Here is an 18,285-nt window from a genome sequence, read left to right as displayed (position 1 = left end):
GGAGAAGGAAAAGCCAGCCTGAGAAGCTTCAGCTCATGAGACTTGCCATAGTCATGACATTAGTCATGACATAACTAATGACTCCGTGGCAGGCGGCAAGCTTCCAGCTGAGACTGTTAATTTGGAGCTGGCAAGAGATACAGCTCTCCCATTTTGGCACCCCTGACTCTAGAGCTCATCACTACGTACAATGAAGAATTGTGTATGGTTTCTTGAGAGGTCCATAAGGAAGAAGGCAAGCCTCAAGGGGTGGTACACACCCTTCTCCCATTCCTCCTCTCTTCTGGCAGGAATGAAGGTATGATGGGATATTGGATCCTAAGGAAACAGTCATGTACTGAGGAAACAGTCCTGGGCCCTGATGATCAAAGAATTGCTGGGGGAACTTTGCAGCCTTCATGCATGTAACCAAAAAAAAAAAAAAAAATGAGAAAGAAAGACAAAAGTACTCAACCTATAAATATAACTGAGGAATTTCCCCCTTCACAGAGGAATCTACCAAAGCACCAGGCACTCTTGACAGAGCTATAGGAGCCAAACTAACGGAGTCTTAAAAAGTGTTTATACTTGAAAGAGCAAGAAAAGTGCTATTCTTTTCTGGAAATGAGAAAAAGGACAGAGAGAAGATAAAATGAAGGGGAAGGGTTCAAGTGGTTAAATTAGCCATAGCCTGATGGGGAAGGGGAGCATTTGTAGCAATGAAGATGAAACAGTGGGGACAGCCAGACCAAGTCAGTAAGAAAAGAGGAACCGGCTGAAGACCTCTCTTTGCCTGAGATATCCTACGAATGCAGCTGAATCAAAAAGTCTAGTAGTAACATTCAAAGGAGACAAGAACGAAGATTCTACTCACAAACTCTCGAATAGAACAGTTTGCACTTACAGAACTGTTTTCAGATCCCTGCTGAAAACCCTTCCAGGGTCCGTTCTTTCTCAAGTTACAGACATCCAGGCACTGGCACTGCAGCTACCTCTGCTGTCATCCTAGCTCTGCCATTTCCCAGCTAGAGCAAGTGTCTGTCTGTCCAGCTGGACTTTCACCTTTTGCAAAATTAGAGAAAACTGACCTACAGCACTTAAGCCAACCATCTTCACAAATCAAAACTCTACAAAGGGAAACTATGTAAAATGTGAGGTGTGTGTGTGTGTGTGTGTGTGTGTGTGTGTGTGTGTGTGTGGTGTGTGTGCACGCGCACGTGCGCACATGTGCATACAAAACTCTTGATATGTACTGGGTGGTGATGATACATGCCTTTAATCCCAGTACTTAGAAGGCAGATCTTGGAGTTTGAGGTCAGGCTGGTGTACAGAGTAAGCAACCTGTCTCAAAAAAACCAAAAGCAAAAAAAAAAAAGAAAAAGAAAAAAGAAAGAAAGAAAGAAGGAAAGAAAGAAAGAAAGACAGACAGACAGACAGACAGACAGAAAGAAAGAAAGAAAGAAAGAAAGAAAGAAAGAAAGAAAGAAAGAAAAAATTCTTGATATGTAACCAAAGTTAAAACTGACCATTAGGTAGCAGAGTTTTGAATTACAAATTATAACTAATGGCAATAAACCAACAGACCATACATATTCCACATTTAATAATCTGTGTCTTCCACAGACCTGACAGATCTCAATAAAATGTTCCAGCTCTGTGCTATAAATGCTTTCTCCACATTCACTTCTCTGTCCAACACACCTTCTACATTGCTTAAGCAGCACTACTATACTTTTAGACAAGAAGGGAATTCTACCATTTTCCTTCTTAAGTATAGGTTTGAACTCCACAGGCCATTTTCATTCTTGCACTGTCCCATGGTCCAAATTCTAAATTGTATCTTCAAATTTTTTAAACAAGCCCACCTTTGAAAAAAAAAAAAAAAAAGCCTGGTTTCCATGGATTATCTTGGCAGGAAAATTTTCTACACACTAAATTTATAGATAGAAAACTATACCTAAGAAAGCTGTCTCTTTCTTCAAATGGAATTCTCAACAAAAAGAAACAGAACTGCTTCCAATGTCCAACAGTCAACATTTTAAACAAGAAAAAGAGGCTATCAGAAACCCTTGGGATTTGGACAGAAGGTGTGGGAAATGGCCATGGATGGAGGCTCTGTGCTGGTTAGCATTTGCAAGAGAATTCATTCTTTAGTACAAAGAAATTAGAGATGATGACCATGGGTCAAAAATACCACGGGTGGAAACTCCTGTTGCTCATCATTGAAACACTCTGAAAACTGAGCCTGTCAGTGTAGCAACTTCTATATTAATTTCATAGCTAGTTTATTTCCAGGGGAATAAGAACAGAAATAACTATTGGAGTTTTAGTGACACACATCCAGTAGAATCATCCAGTGTATTCACAGTTTGCATTTCTAAAGGCAAATAACTTTGAGTCACTCTAAATAAAGCTGAAAGTCAGAGAGAAGGAAATAAACTCACTTGTCAAACTCATCAAAGAGAGCACAATTCTGCAGCTTTGAAAGGACCCATCGAAAATGTATCCCTGGAAAACAAGTATAGCATTATGAACAGAAGGCTGTCAATTATACCTTAAGAGTCAGCAAGTCACCCAGCTCCCCGACTACCAACTCTTGACTACCAACTCTTTCTAAGCACTATGGCCACATTGGAGAGGATCAGTGAAAAATGACAACTTATCTATAGTTTGCTCACAATACTCAAAAAGCACACTCAAAAACAGTAAATGATCTGAAGTTATCTCCCAAGAGTCAAGATCAGTATAAAAACAGTCACAAATAGTAATAAGAATTAGCAGTATCAGATGATTCTGAACCATAAAATAGAACTCAGTGAATTTAAACCAATTAGTCAAAGTCTTTGATACGTGTGTGTGTGTGTGTGTGTGTGTGTGTGTGTGTGTGTGTGTGAGCACATATGGTATTTCATATATTCCAGGTTAGCCTGAAGATCTCTATGTAGCTGAAGATCCCTTAAAACTTCTGATCTCCATGCCTCCACCTCTCAAGTGCCAGAATTACATGTACAGGCCACAATACTTGGTTTATGTAATACTACCTGAACCCAGAATTTCAACCTATGCAAGCACTGTACCAACTAAGCTACATATATGTGGAAAATTTTAACGCAGGATCATTGAAAAAATAAAATATCACAAAATTATAACTGGCACCATTTGGGTTTTTAAGGTCTCCCCAAAATCTGGGTCTTTAAACTACATAAGCCCCAAAAGCTCTCCGTTAGCAGAGAGATTGCTATGTTGTTAAGAGGTGGAATAATTCTCTCTCGATTTAATGAAAATAAAAACCTATTGATAAAAATAAAATATCAAACATCTAGACCATGCTGATGAGATAAATAAGAGGAGAAATGGGGTTAGGGAAATGGGATCAGTAAAGTGCTTGTTTGCAAGTATGTCAACCTGAGGTCAATCCCTGAAACCCACATAAATAACATGGTGGCCTGTGCTTACAATCATTGCACAGGGAGGCTGTGCCAGCCTGGGGCTCACATGCTTGTCACTCAGACCCTACATCAAAAAAAAAACAAAAACAAAAAACAAACAAACAAAAAAATCGGGGTAGTCTGAGGAACAGCACATGAGGTTGTTCTTTGACCTTCAATTGTTTACATATATGTACACGTGTCTACTCACACTCTACCCACGCACACATGAACACACACACAAATGAACACACACACAAAGGTAAATGAAGGGACAGGGAAGAAGTTACCCTTTAAAGTTAGCCTAATTCTGAGCTCGAATAAAGTTAGGCATGAGAGCCCAGCTAAGTCCCACTGCAACAGAACAAAGGTAAAACCATTTTCTCCAGAACCACCACTACTACCACAAAAAATCAACAAAACTAAATGAAACAAAACAAAAAAAAAACCCTGCCACTTTTGACTCTACACTGCCTCTAAGAGAGTGTTTATGTCTAAAACTTGGATTTTTTTTTTATCCTGACCCCAAACCTTATCTCCTGGGGAACCATTAGGAAACAAAAACACGTGACTCTCATCAAACAGCACTCAAATTAACAGGCAGGATAAGGACATGGTGACTGACCTGATGGCCTTGTCCCATAGGGCAAAGCAAAATCAGAGGTACCGTACTTGGAAGTAGTCTTTGTAAAATCAGCTGCACACAGAAATGGGTAAAACTGAGGAAACCTGGAAGGAAATAATCAAGCAGACCTTGTCAAATGTTTGCTATGTTTTTAGACATCTATGTTCATAACCGAAACTTACGGCAGTGGATGGCTTATGCTGTAGGAATTTTTTAAAAAAGTTTAAGACAACACATAAATATTAGATAGAGCTATGCAATTTTCAGGTATAGGAACCAAAATTATGTTACAGTGTAAGTAAAAGCCACACTCTAAGTAGCAAAGTGATAGCCAGAAAATTATGTAGGTAATTGGTACTAAGACATTCCAAAATTTTGAAGTACCATGTGCATATACTGTACCAACTGTAAAAACAGAGATATACTGAAAGCTAAACTTAACTAGAGAATTCAACTCTGCCCTAATGTCATTAAATTAAGCTTTACTCAAGAACAGAACTTGTAGACATCTGTCTTGTTGCTACATGTTCCATCTTTAAAATGTGTGCTGACTCCCACACTCCTCGTTGGAATGTCTGATAAAGACAGGAAGAGTTGTTGTGGTACCCAGCATAGAATACAGTTAGTCAACACCTGTTTAATAAGTGCATGGATGAATCTTAACTCCAAATCAACCTTTAAAGGACCATTATAAAGTAGGAACAGTGCTTATTTGTGTTATTAAAGAGAGGGAAACAGTCTTAGCATTCCCATTAATAAGATACTTTCTCCTACCAGAAAGACTGGAAGTTAGAGGGCAGGTCCCACCAAGCTTTACTGCAGGCCCCACACAGACACTATCTTTCTCCCTCCATCAGCTTTGCACTAATATTTAAAAGCACAGGTGGAAACCAGAGCAAGGCCAGGATATCCCAATGCTGCCCAAAAAATGGAATTCACAATAGAGTGGAGTGTAACATGCCTTCAATTTTATCCTGGTTGTAAGAGCTGCATTACAAACTGATATTGTATTCAGGCAGAGGAAACAGGTAAGACACTAGCATTCCCTGACCAAATCTATGTGCTAGCTTTGGCACTGGTAGTGACAGCAGCCTTAAGGGCCAGCCACCCTGCAAAAGTCATTTCTAAATCAGTGTTGATCCCCAAGTCCAGGACCTACACTGGGCAGGGATAAGTGCCAAGACACCAGTTCAAGCTTCAGGGAGAAGGCTCAAGATCCTCCCTATTCTCTTGGAGAAACCAAGCCCTAGAGTAAAGCTCCAGTAAGGAGCTTTCTCCCTCAGAGCTTGGTCAGGGCAATACGATAGTAACAGTGACTAGTAACTAGTAAGTGTTTCTTGTCAAACTTCTATCCATTGCTTACATTTACTTGCCAAATGATATAACTATTTGGCACATATCTCAGACACATTGAAAGTCCCAATAAGTATTAATTTTACCTTAGTAAGTATGATAATCACATCAAAATGTATTTTATCACAATGTGGTTCTGTAATTGTTACTTCTACAAATGCCTGCTATGGTAAGTATGGGTAGTGAAGCCCCTGCTTGGGGATGGAGCCACAGGCCACAGATGACAAAACTACAGCCTACGTAGAAGCCAAATTCTGAGGGAAGGAGTCCTCCACACAACCCAGGTTCCTGAGCAGAGAGCTTCCTCATGCTGCCTGGCTTTCACCCATATCTGAGACAGTGGCATTGCTCAATGGAACATTCTTGGAGAGTACTGTACAAATGCCAGACAAACACATGCCTACATGTCTGTCTCTTTAACTGCAGTCTTAGAAGCTCACTTAGCAGTCTTGAACAAACAATGGAACCTGGGGGAAGGGTCGCAAAAAATATACCTAACCAAGTTTGCGGGTCCTTTTGTTGGCTAGAAGTATATGGCCCAGCCATCTATCAAAGTGGCAGTGCACAGGGAAAGAAATATCTGTAGATGGGAGAATAAACTACAATTCATGGCAGCCACAATGATCACTCACTATTCACATTACATGTAGATCAATCATTTGCATTCCACATCGTTCTGTAAAAGTGAGGGGAAATTTTTAATAAAAAAAATTCTACATCTGCTCCTATCAGTTGCTGGATGACACCTCTCTGAGAGGGAAGGTGGAGTGGGGAGGACTGGGAGGAGAGGACAGAGGGGGAAAATTCTAAGGCACAGTTCTTTTTTTCTAATCAAATCTGAATAGGCCTCTCCAGTCTCCCGAGTTAAGAGAACACCAGCTTTAGTGTCTTTCCTGAAACTATACTCAGAGCTCTGGCTCAATGAACAAATGCAGGCTGTTCAGGGTCTTTACACGCTTCTTTATACATGCTGTGTCTACCATAAACCAAGATTTGCATGAAAAGGGTAAACAGTGTGAAAATGACCACAAACACATTATGCAAATGTTGTATGACTACAGTTTTTTGGTTTATTCTTACTTCAGGAGAGAGGCGAAAGGGGGCTGTTTTGGACATCTCTTGATATTTTTATTCTTAATTTCTGCAGTTGGTAACCTAGAAGAAAGAAATAGTGAAAGTAAGAAGTCAGAACCAGGAATCCTGTCCATAGAGGTATGTGTGCACCAGGAATCCACAGGATTCCAGTGATGACTGGCCTTGACACACTCTCTCTCTCTCTCTCTCTCTCTCTCTCTCTCTCTCTCTCTCTCTCTCTCTCTCTCTCTCTCTCTCTCTCTCTCCTGATGTTTGAAAAGGCCATGGAGACCTAAGGAACTGGTTCACAGGGACCTCTGGAAGGGTTACCATACTGTGGAAGCAAACATCAATCACACTTTAGTTTTAGAATTCCTCCAAGGCCTCCAAAAGCACACAGCCCAAGTGCATGTGGCTTTCACTCCCAAGTCATATGTGAGAACACCCAGTGACAGCAAATAGTGTAAACATTTGACTGAGCAGCTTGGACAGACCATTGCCTTGGGGTGTCACAAGTCACACCACTGAGCTTGATATATCGCTGCCCTCAGTTCATGGCTCAGGGGGTTCCTAAATGGAGTACTTATCTCCAAGACTTAAAAGGGTATTGTGAGGGCTGGAGAGATGGCTCAGTGGTTAAGAGCACTGGATTCTCTTCCAGAGGACCCGAGTTCAATTCCCAGCACCCACATGGCAGCTTAGAACTGTCTATAACTCTGTTCCAGGGGATCCAATGCCCTCATACAGACATACCTGCAGGGGAAACACTGATGTACATAAAATACAAATAAAATATTTCTTTAAAAGAGTATTATGAAACACAACAAGGAAAGTAAATGGGGTGGGTGGGAGGAAAACAGCTTCACTTCACTCTTTAGTCATCAACTATATGAAGAACCGATGCTTTAAAATTTCATTTAAATGACTGAATGAGAAAAAGAATAAAAATTTAATCAGAGCTGGGCGTTAGTGGCGCACTCCTTTCATCCCAGCACTCGGAGGCAGAGGTAGGCGGATCTCTGTGAGTTCGAGGCCAGCCTGGTCTCCAGAGCAAGTGCCAGGATAGGCTCCAAAGCTACACAGAGAAACCCTGTCTCGAAAAACCAAAATAATAATAATAATAATAATAATAATAATAATAATAATAATAATCAGGTCTTTCTACTATTAGTAGGACTGGATCTGATTAGATTGAGACTTTTGTAGACAAATATTTTTTTTCTTTTTTGATTTTTTGAGACACAATTTCTGTGTCATCCTACTGTCCTGGAACTCACTCTGCAGATCAGGCTGGCCCCCAACTCACAAAGATCCACCTGTCTCTCAAGTGCTGGGATTAAAGGTATGTTGTCACTACACCCAGCTTAGTTTTTTTTTTTTTTAAGATTTATTTTTACTATTTTATGAGTGTTTTGCCTGCATGTACATCTATACACCACATTCGTGCTTGGTGCCTAAGGAGGCGGTGAGCCCCCTTGGGAATGCTGGGAATCAAATCCAGGCCCTTTGCAAGAAACACTGTCAACAACTGAGCCAACTCCCCAGCCCTAATTTTCAGTTTTTTTAAGGGTAAAATCTCCATACTTAGAATTAGCAAGCTATTAAACTAAGAGGCTATAAGTCCTTATCTACTGAGATACTTTGAGAATACTTCAATGGTGAGGGCCATTTTGGTTTGTCCATAAGGATGACAGATAGATACGGTGGACAAGCGCCCACACTGTGTATCATATTCAGTGGGCAAGATGAACTCCATTATTTCATTTCTAAGGTTAGAGACAGAGAAGCAACACAAAAACTGAAAATAAACAGCTGTTTTACAACATTATGAAGACAAACTTTAGGTGGCTATGAAAACAAAGAATCATCTTTGTATTTTCATGTGTACATGTGGTATGCATATCACGTATGTATGGATGTAGCCATGTGTGTGTGTCTGTAAGTGGAGGCCCCAGGTTGATATTGAGAATCTCCCTTGATCACTCTTCCTCTTCCGAGGCGGAGTCACTTACTCAAGCCCAGACTTCTTCAATAAGGGCAGTCTCGTGAGCCAGCTTGCTCAGGGGGATTCTCTGGTCTGTACCTCACAAAGATGGGACCACACATGAGCTCCCACACCAACGTGCATTCTGGGGTTCCACACTCATGGCACTTGCCATGCAAGTAAGAGGCCTATACTGCTGAGTCATCTCCTGTTGGTGTTGTATTGTGTGTGCTTGTGTAGGCCAGAGAACCACTTTGGCTATGGTTTCTGCTTAGATGCCAATCTACCTTGCTGTCTCAGAGTCTCTCTGGCCCAGTGTATACTACCGCACCTGGCTGTTTATGTAGGAACTAGGGATTAAACTCAGGTCTTTGTGCTCCTATGAAAAGCATTTACCAATCAAATCATCTCCCCTACCCCTTGAACTGTTTCCCCAGTATAGGGAACAGAGGAAATCCTGAATAAAGTCCCAAGTGAAACTGTACACTTGGTATGGACACAGCCGTGTCAAGAATCCCATAACCTCAGGCTCAGAGGCACCCCAAAGTCTTTTTGAGGGGACTGATTCTGAGTGCTGATAGTGTATGCAGAAAATGTCCGCCATTGCTTTCTCCCCTGGTATGTATGGCCTGACGACTGTTCCCTTAGAAGACTACTCCTGCCACCATCAGCTGAACCTGTCACTTTGATCCAGCTGTATATCGTAAGCCCTGTCCACTTTTCCAGCTGTCTGTAATACTGTGACTTCTTATTTCAACTGTATATACTAAGCACACTGAGTTTCCAGGATGCTGAGGCTTCTCTAAAGGACAGCCTAGTCCATCCCCCAATCCCAGATTTCTATCCCTGTGTCCATCTGACCATCTTACCTTTATTCCCTCGAGGCCCCAGTCAGGTCCCTCCCTAAAGGTCATGCAAGGACTTGGTATCTCAGCTCCCCTAAAACAGTTTGAAAGGGAGCAATACCATGGTGCATACCCACATTAGCTGTGATAGCCCAGGTACTGTCAATGAGTAATGTTAGCTCAGTTTGGACACTCTTCAAAGTCTGGTGACAAAAGATGGTAGTGAATTCTGATGGGGAATGTACTACTGTGTATGTTTATCATATTGATTGTTAAATAAAATACTGTTTGGCCAATGAAACAGCAAGTTAGATGGAACTAGGAGTCAAAGAGGGTAGCAGAGAAGTGCTGATCCAGGCATGAAGTGACACAGCAAGGAGACTCATATTTAAGCGAAGGAGAGACAGGAAGGGCTCCCTTTTCCCCTCCGCTCCTGCTCCAGCGGCATGATGTGATCCACCGGCAAGGAGGGACATCAATAAGGCGTCCGATAAGATAAGTCTTATAAAATATATAGATTTATGATAATTAAGACTGAGCTAACAGATGAGAATCCTAGTCATTGGCCAAACAGCTTTGAACCTAATACAAGTTTCTGTGTATTCATTTGGGCCTAACTCGGGCAGGTGGCTGGCGTAAAGCTCACACGTGGCGATGGGGCTCAGGCAGCTTTTGGCAGAAAGATTTATTGTAACAGAATTCAAAGTATTTTTATTATCTTCTTTACCACTTCCTCTGTGACCATCAGGATGTTTACAAAAGTAAAATGGTAGATAACCTAATCTTAGGAGATTTGGAATTAACTGGGAGACAAGACTTTGTGTGGATCTGGAGGACATTTCTAGTAATGGCTAATTAGGAAAAGACCCTACCCTAGAGTGGATGGCAGCTTTTGGTAGGTAGCCCAGACAGAAAAAAGTTCAAAGGAAAATACAATGTAGCTTGCCTGCCTCTTTTGCTTATGAGCGTGTCTGTCCTTCACTGATAGAAACTCCAACTTCTTCTGTCTTCCAGTGTGAACTGCTTTCACCAGTGGGGACTGCTGAAAGCAAAAGCCCTTTCAAGCTGAGCCACCTCTGTGACCTGACCTTTCTGGGTTTCAGATGCCATTTTTGGACCATCCAGCCCCCATCGTGGAAGCCATCCTAATAAACCCTTTTTATAATATATGTACATTCTCTGAGTTCTAGTCTTCTAGAAAACCCTGTCTATTACAAATAGTAGCATAGCAATCTTTCTTTTATTATTTTCTTCCTTTCTTTTATTATTAGAAGGTGGTAGAGATAAGGGGAAAGACGCCTGTGAGATGACCTTCATTGAATGAGTTCTCTGGCACAGAATTTAGGTCCAAAGGCTAAAACTGTAGGTTCAAACCACCCAACTGGCATTAGGTTTTCTCCAAGTAGCATTTGTCCAACTTTATTTCATGAAGAGATACTACAATAATTCTTCAGGGATGAGATGAAAGTGCAGAAACAGAAACCTAGGATTTTCTGTTGAAACACTGACAAACTACTAAGATGGGAAGTTATATTCTGATTTATTTGGATTTAATTGTGTACTGACATCCATTTATAATTTAATGGCCATGCAGGGAGACAGAGAGATAGGCATAGATATATAGAGAGATTTTTAATTGAAGAAAAACCCTGGTGGATAGCTCTATTTCTTTAAAAATACTTATTTTAAATTGTATATATGTTTGTGTGTGTATTTCTGTGTGATTATGTACATGTGTGTGTGTGTGTGTGTGTGTATAGCTGTAGAGGCCAGAAGAGAGTGTTGAATCCCCTGTCTCTATGTCTCCCTCTGTCTTTCTCTATGTCTCTGTGTCTCTCTCAATGTGAGTGTGTGTGTGTGTGTGTGTGTGTGTGTGTGTGTGTGTGTGGTGAGTATGTGTGTGAGTGTGTGTGTGTGTGTGTGTGTTATGTTTTTGTCCCGCTCTACCACTCTGCCTTTGACTCTTGAGGCAGAGTCCCTCACTAACCCTGGAGCTGCAGCTGATATTTGGCCAGCCATCACTAGTATTCTTCCTGTTTCCAATACATCCCTCCTCCCCAGTGCTGGGGTTACAAATGCACAGGGTTTTCATGCCTGGTTTTCATATGGGTTCTAGCAATCTACACCCAGGTCCTCATACATGTGCAACAAGCTTTTGACCTACTGAGCCATTATCTCTCCAGACCTACTCAACAGCTTTAAATAGATAAACAATCTCCCAGCATACCGGACCAGTAAAATCCCAGTGTACCGTGAAAAGCTAGACAAGATCCAACATGTTACAATATTGGGTACAATATTGTAATGTGATACAATAAAATACTCTGAAAGGTTCTCTAGATAAATAAGGAGAAGACTAGTTTGAAAGTCATGTTAAGTAATAAAACAAACTTACCAGAAGACATTAGTTCCCCACAGCAAACAGTGTAGTAGATAATAGAGAAAGATGGAACACAAGACTAAGGCCACCTGGTACCCTCTCATGGTTGGTCTGCCTGAAAAAGAGTCCAAAGAGAGGGGGACTTATGTAGATGATTTTCCATGATTGTTCAAATACATGAATTAGTAAATAAACATAGAGAGAGAGGAGAAAATGGCATAGGCCTGTAACACTGAAAATGCTCACTGAACATACAGAAAGAATACTTCTGCTTAGTCTTAGCAATTTATCAACATTATGATGTGGGTTTCCAACAAGCAATAGTTCTGTGGTGTCAAAGCTAGAGGCTTCCCTGAAGCTTTCTCATGTTAGCTAAAAAAGGAAAGAGTTCTTCAAAAGGAGAATCTATCTCTACACCCAAAACCTTTCTTCAAAAACACTGAAGAATATCTTCTTTTGATCCTTCCCAATAAAAAGGGGGTATGTGCTTTTGTATCAGATCAGGCCTCTTGGTGATTTGGGGGTTCAGAATTTGGGCACAACACCCTCCTTTTTGAGACAGCTGGTGAGACAGCCCCAGGGACCTTTCAGTCCCTGCCTCCCCAGCATTAGGATTGCAAATGTCTGCTACCATGCCCAGCTTTTTCTCATGGATGCTAAGGGTGAAGTTCATGTCCTCGTCCTTGGATAGCAAGCACTCTACCAACTGAGATACCCTCTTATCCCCAGCTGGAAATCCTAAGCCACTTTTTACCTTTGTAAATGCAACACACTAAACAAAACCCAAGTGTTTTGTTTGTTCTGTTTGTTTTTAGAACAGAGGGTCATCCTAAGAATCACAATTGCCCCAGGCTTCTCAAGGCTGAAACTCACTGGTGCTAATGATAAGCAGAAGATATGCTAAGACTGTAATGGCTACCTGGCCCTTGCTTGTAACTTCTCTCTATCAGCTGTTGCATTGGACAGCCACCACTCCCAAACACCATTATAATAAATTAGCTTCAAGTGACGGGAGAGAGCAAGTAAACAAGGGAGTTAAGTATGTCAACTCTAGTCTGCACATACTTGTAACTGAGTTTGTGTAATTTCTGGGAAATGACATGCATGATCCACAGCCCAACTCCACCTGAGGCCAGGGGCCTTAGGTCAATCAGTTTGCTTGTAGCTCAAGTGCCCACAGATGTCTATAAGCGAAAGCACACCCTCATTCTCAGCTGGTTGTCACACTGTCCAATGTCGTCACCAAATATCTTATTTAAATGCTCAAAATAAGGATTTAAATTTGTATTCAGAATAGCATACCTCATGTAAATATCTAATAATGATATAACTTATTAGTCTCAGCAAAGTTTTCTAAAATATAGTTACACATAAGGGCCTAGAAGAGATGTCAGTAGCATTCAATCTGCTTATCTATCCCTTAAAAACACACTCTTGGGGGCAATTTTATAAAGCATGGCAGTATGGGTAAGTGAGAATCTTGTTACCGTCTTGTTTTTTCACTCACTAATACTCCGTATAACTGAAAACAAAGAAGTATAAGAAAAATATTCTTTTTTTTTCTTCAAAAAGTGAAATAAACCTGCTTTTGAAGAGGTGTACACAGCACCTAAAAGCAAACAAACAAACAAACAAAAAAACTGAGGAAGCTTAGGCACTTTCTAGAATTTCATGGCCTACTTAAGGCTTTGATATTCAAGGTGCAGAGTAGGCGAGCGCCAACCAGGATATCCTGGTGATAAATATGTACGGTCCCTCTGACTAGTCACAGGAAAAAGCTTCCACAAATAGACTAATTCTTTAATTGTAATCCCATAAATGGAATGGCTATGTTGCTCTGAACAAGAGCATGCAAAGGAAAACCTGTCAGGATTTCTATAGAAATCCTTATAGCTTCTTTAAGAAGCTATAAGTGTCTAGAATGCAACTTCGACTAACAAGCACATTTTAACATCTTGACCTTAAACATGAAGGGTAACTGATTTTGGAGCACAGGTACCCTTCAAGTCATCACAGCTTTAACATGTGAGGAAGTCAGAAGTCACCTACTGAGGGCAAAAGCTGATTTTATTTTTCTTGGTGCATAAATAATTTTCAAGTGCCAAATCAAGCTCAGAAATAGCAACAGTTTGGGCTAGGGGAAATGTTAATTGCTTGCCATGCAAACATGAGGAACTGAGTTCAGATCTCCTAAAAAAAGCTCCATGTGGGTGTGTTTTCTGTAACCCCGGCACTATGTAGAGTTGATGGGGAACACACAGATCTCTGGAGCTCTCTGAACAGCCAGACTAGCCAAACAGATGAACTCAAGGTTCAGTGGAAGACCTGGTCTCAAAAAATGAGGAAAGGGATTTCAAAAATGTTGACCTCTGGCCTATATATACACATGATTAAGTACCCACCCACTCTCTCTCTCTCTCTCTCTCTCTCTCTCTCTCTCTCTCTCTCTCTCTCTCACACACACACACACACACACACACACACACACAGTTTTTTAAGACAACTTTCCCTTCTAATGTACTGTTTGTATTGAGCGTCTAAGATCACAAATAGCCTGTAAGGCTAGCATTTCCTGTAAGGGTCAAAATAAGGTTATCAAGTGGATGTGTGGGTGTGATCCTTCAGATGGGTGAGGAAAAAAAAAGGGGGGGGGTGTCTCACCTCACACAATTTAAGAGAGCCAGAAAAGAGTTTGCTCTGTCCCTTAGAGATCTGTTCCTGGGTCATCCTGTCATCTCAAGATAAAAGGCAAGAGGGAAACCCAAAAGAGAGAATTATAATCTACAACTTCCTTATGATACTTTGTCGTTGTTCTTTTGGAAGTGCAAATAACAGTGAAGGGGCGCTTTCTCTAGGGTAGAGCCAGAGGGTCAGCACCAGCCAGGGAGAGATGGGAGCCACATTAACAAGTTAACACCCCTAACACATACGATTGAAGATCCCTGCTCTAGGACTCACTATAGAATTATGCAGAAAAAGAAAATGTTGGGTTTGTGAGACCATAACAGATGGTACAGTAAGTGCCCTCCACATGACCCCACAAGTGACCTGAAAAACACACACTGCCTTTCTTATTTTACTCCTAGCACAGGGCCTGTCACACAGGAGTTGCTAAGAAGATGTAGTTACAGTTATCAGAACTCAATGCTCTATACTAATTTTTCACTCTAAATGCCTAGCATGTGGCGCATGGCCAAGAACTAATGACGACAAGAACTCACTGACAAGTGAGCATCTGGGAAAAGGATCTGGAGTATGTATCATCACTTGCCACCCTTACAGTTTTGAGGAAATGGTACGCTTACAATTCCTATTTTAAAGACAAGAGACCTGAAGGGCTGAGAGAAGTTTCCCACCTGATAATGACAGAACCATGTGACTCAAGCAGTAGCTATCAGACCAGAGTCCCTGTACACACTATCTTTCCCAGGGGTACCCTTTCACAGATGAGCAGGTCCAAACTCTTGGTACCAGGTTAAACATTACAGAATGTTTCTCTCACTGTTATTTCCACTTCTTCGGCAGAATTAATCCAATGCCAGTTAACAAAATGGGAAGTTTACAGTCTCTGACACAAATTCTGCTGAAATAAAACCCTATTAGTCTCAACCCTTTTCCTTCCAACTTGCCCCTCCCCAGTATACTAGCATTGTTTGCAGAAACAAAGCAGACCCTATAAAACGGCACTAGAAAAATGGTCATGTTTTTCTTTGGGGCCCTCCTAATGTTTTCTCCAGCCCAAGGGAGCTTACTAATCTAAACAGCCCAAAAGAAAAAAGCATGTTCAACAACAATAGTGAAAACTCACCAAATACTAAAATACAGCAGTCTCAAATCAGTATCGTTCAACAGCAGATCAGAAAAGACCTTGGTGTTCGCTTTTTCAATGCTGAGCATTTGTTGCCCCTGCAGTCTTGGTTTCTATGTTGTCGTTGTCCCCCGTCCCCCCTCCCCCCCATTTCCTCCTGGCCTTTCTCCAGGGGCTTTTGAATGTCCCTCTGTATAGCCACCCTGAAATCTGATGCTGATCATGGTTCAAGAGAAGGGAGCCTGTAGGACCCAGGGTTAGCAGCTCGACAGTTTCATCAGGTTCCTGTAGACAGCATTCATTTGCCAAAGATGGCTCCCATTGGTCAGTTCCTACATTGGATCACACTTCCCTAATATCTGCATTTACTTACCCATACTCCCTTCACTTGCCCTTCCCTAGAGGAGCTTGGTAGCCAAACTTGCTTGCTGGTTTCCTTCCATCGTTGCTTCCCTGTTACTAAGGTCCTAAACCATGTCCCCATGCTTTCTGTGGCAAAGCTTTCTTGTGCTTCCTGCTTGGTCAGTGATACATGAGTTGACTGTTCACACTAGGCCTGCTCTCACACCCAGTGTGCTGCTGCTAAGATCCAGTGAATTACACATCTGTGCAAATCAGTAAAGAACACCCTGCTAGCCTCACACATCCCTGTGGGCTGGGCTCTGGCTGTGACTTTCCCTTAGCCACCCTTGTCCAAGGCTCACCTCTACATCCTGACTCCATAGCTCTTCCAGGGGCCTTCCTCCACTACGGCCTCTTCCTATCCTCAGTTCACACTGATCATGTTCAAGACTGTCTGCAATGAGGCCACAGATCTTAACCCTGCCTGCTTTCCTTCCTCTTTCTATTTGTTGCTCAGTTTGTGACTAGTCTCTGCAGTTACATGCCCATGTGAAGAAACCTACAAGCTTGAGCCTATGTTGACTTCTAATGTTTAGATCCAGTCCTAATCCTAAGCCTCATAGGATCTCTGCTTAGCCCAAGTTTTCCTGGAAACAATGGATGCCACTTGCACAGATGGAAAAGCCTCAGTCTTCACTCACAACCTCCTTCGGCAGTATTTTACTTGAAGGCCCTCTTACATATCGAGGCCTTCCATCCTCCGGAGGCCATGAACATGTGAATAATAACATAGTTTATTATGCACATAGTAAATGTATAGCATGGCATTAAACCCTTTTGTACATAATAATTAAGTCAAGAGCTTTAAAATACTAAGTGAAACTGGTTAATACTCAGGACCAGAATTCAAACTGGCAACTATCTGATTTCATAGCCCACAATTTTAAACTGTATGTTAAGTAAAACTATAATAACTGCATTTTTTAACTATAACACTATGAACTTAATGATACACTTTAAAAGTAAAACAAAGAGACTGGGGTGTAGCTCAGTGACAGAGCATGTATTTAACATGTATGAGGCCCTAGATTCAAGTTCCAAAACTAAGCAAATAGAAAATAAATAATGTTATGATACACACTAAACAAGTGTTTATTAAAACACACTGACTCATAAAAACACTTTAGTCTATTGCACAAAGAGATAGTGTAAGGCCCTGATGGAATTTTCTCTGAGAAGCATCTCAAAATGTTCAATAGGTCATAATTAAGGAGATAAAGCACTGTTACGCATGAACTATTACAGCAAAAGAAACTATTACTTTAAATCTGAAGTTATTAGCTACTACCATTTGATTAAAAAAATTAAGATAGGAAAAACACATACAAATAAACCAATAGAAAACTATAACTTGGTTTTTATCCCCTCAAAAAAAGATAGAAGTAATTTTGAGTAGCCTCAACAAACTGTCCCCAACTGCACAAATCCTGGCCAATTTCTAAAGCCATGGCTGTTTTCTTCTTCCTGGCAGAAAAACATGTACAACTAAGTTTCTTTGTCTCCCATCCATCAGTTGTTTGGATAATGCACGTGTTCAGCCACACACACTGTACTCTTTCAGTCTGTGCAGAAAGCCAGGTTTTTGCTAGACAGATTTCATCCTGTGTAGCCTGCTTCATCTACTTGAATGTAAGCTGCCATTGCCAAAGCAGATGACCAAATCCCCATGCGACCCCATCCCCACCCACAGGAGACATGTTCATGGCACACATGAAAAGGAGAGAAATCACTTTCAGAAGAATTTTTATTTTAAATAGCACAGCTGGCATGGAAACCACTCAGCTAAGAGTAACTGTATTGGATGCTTAAATACTGGATGCTAAAAATAAATGAACTACAGTTCCTATTCTTAGACCCTGTCACTTGACACTATTGCACATCCACAACTTTTCAGGAGACTTACTATGCTCCCTCTGTGTGCTCCTGTTCTCTCTCAGGGATCCACATCTGTCTGTCTGTCTATCTATCTATCTATCTATCTATCTATCTATCTATCTATCTATCTATCTATATCACCTCAGGGCCCCACATCTCTCTCTCCACCCCTTCCTCCCTATCTCTCTCCAACCCCCTCTCTACTCTCTCTCTCTCTCTCTCTCTCTCTCTCTCTCTCTCTCTCTCTCTCCCCCATCTCTCTCTTCAGGGTTTCTCACTCTATAGACCAGACTGGCCTCAAACTCAGAGATCTGCCTGCCTCTGCCTCCTGAGTGCTGGGATAAAAGGTATGTGCCACCACTGCTTAGTGATCCACTTGTTTTAAAGTGGAATTCTTTTTTTCTTTTAGAGACAGGGTCTCATGTAGCCCAGGCTGGCCTCCAACTCACTATTACAGCAGAAACTAAACTTGAATTCCTGATTCTTTTGTGTCTACCTCTCACACTCTGGGATTATTAACATCAGACATCAC

General features: G+C 41.3%; 1 protein-coding gene across 5 annotated transcripts in view; it reads right to left on the bottom strand.

Moving 5' to 3' along the window:
• St3gal6 (ST3 beta-galactoside alpha-2,3-sialyltransferase 6) overlaps nt 1–18,285 on the bottom strand; it is a 54,652-nt gene that overhangs the window by 13,104 nt on the left and 23,263 nt on the right. For 4 of the 5 annotated variants that reach the window (XM_027412458.2, XM_027412460.2, XM_027412459.2 and 1 more), the window contains 4 exons: nt 11,684–11,783; nt 6,466–6,540; nt 4,033–4,136; nt 2,424–2,487 (listed from right to left, as the gene is read on the bottom strand). In XM_027412458.2, the coding sequence (XP_027268259.1) occupies nt 2,424–2,487; nt 4,033–4,136; nt 6,466–6,540; nt 11,684–11,783 (343 nt within the window). The remainder of the gene's footprint in view (nt 1–2,423; nt 2,488–4,032; nt 4,137–6,465; nt 6,541–11,683; nt 11,784–18,285) is intronic. The other variant, XM_027412462.2, reaches the window with a different exon arrangement.

Source organism: Cricetulus griseus, chromosome 4 (genome assembly GCF_003668045.3).
Source record: "Cricetulus griseus strain 17A/GY chromosome 4, alternate assembly CriGri-PICRH-1.0, whole genome shotgun sequence".
NCBI lineage: Eukaryota > Metazoa > Chordata > Mammalia > Rodentia > Cricetidae > Cricetulus > Cricetulus griseus.
Note: the sequence above shows the minus strand (reverse complement) of the source record. Positions and strands in the feature narration are given on the sequence as shown.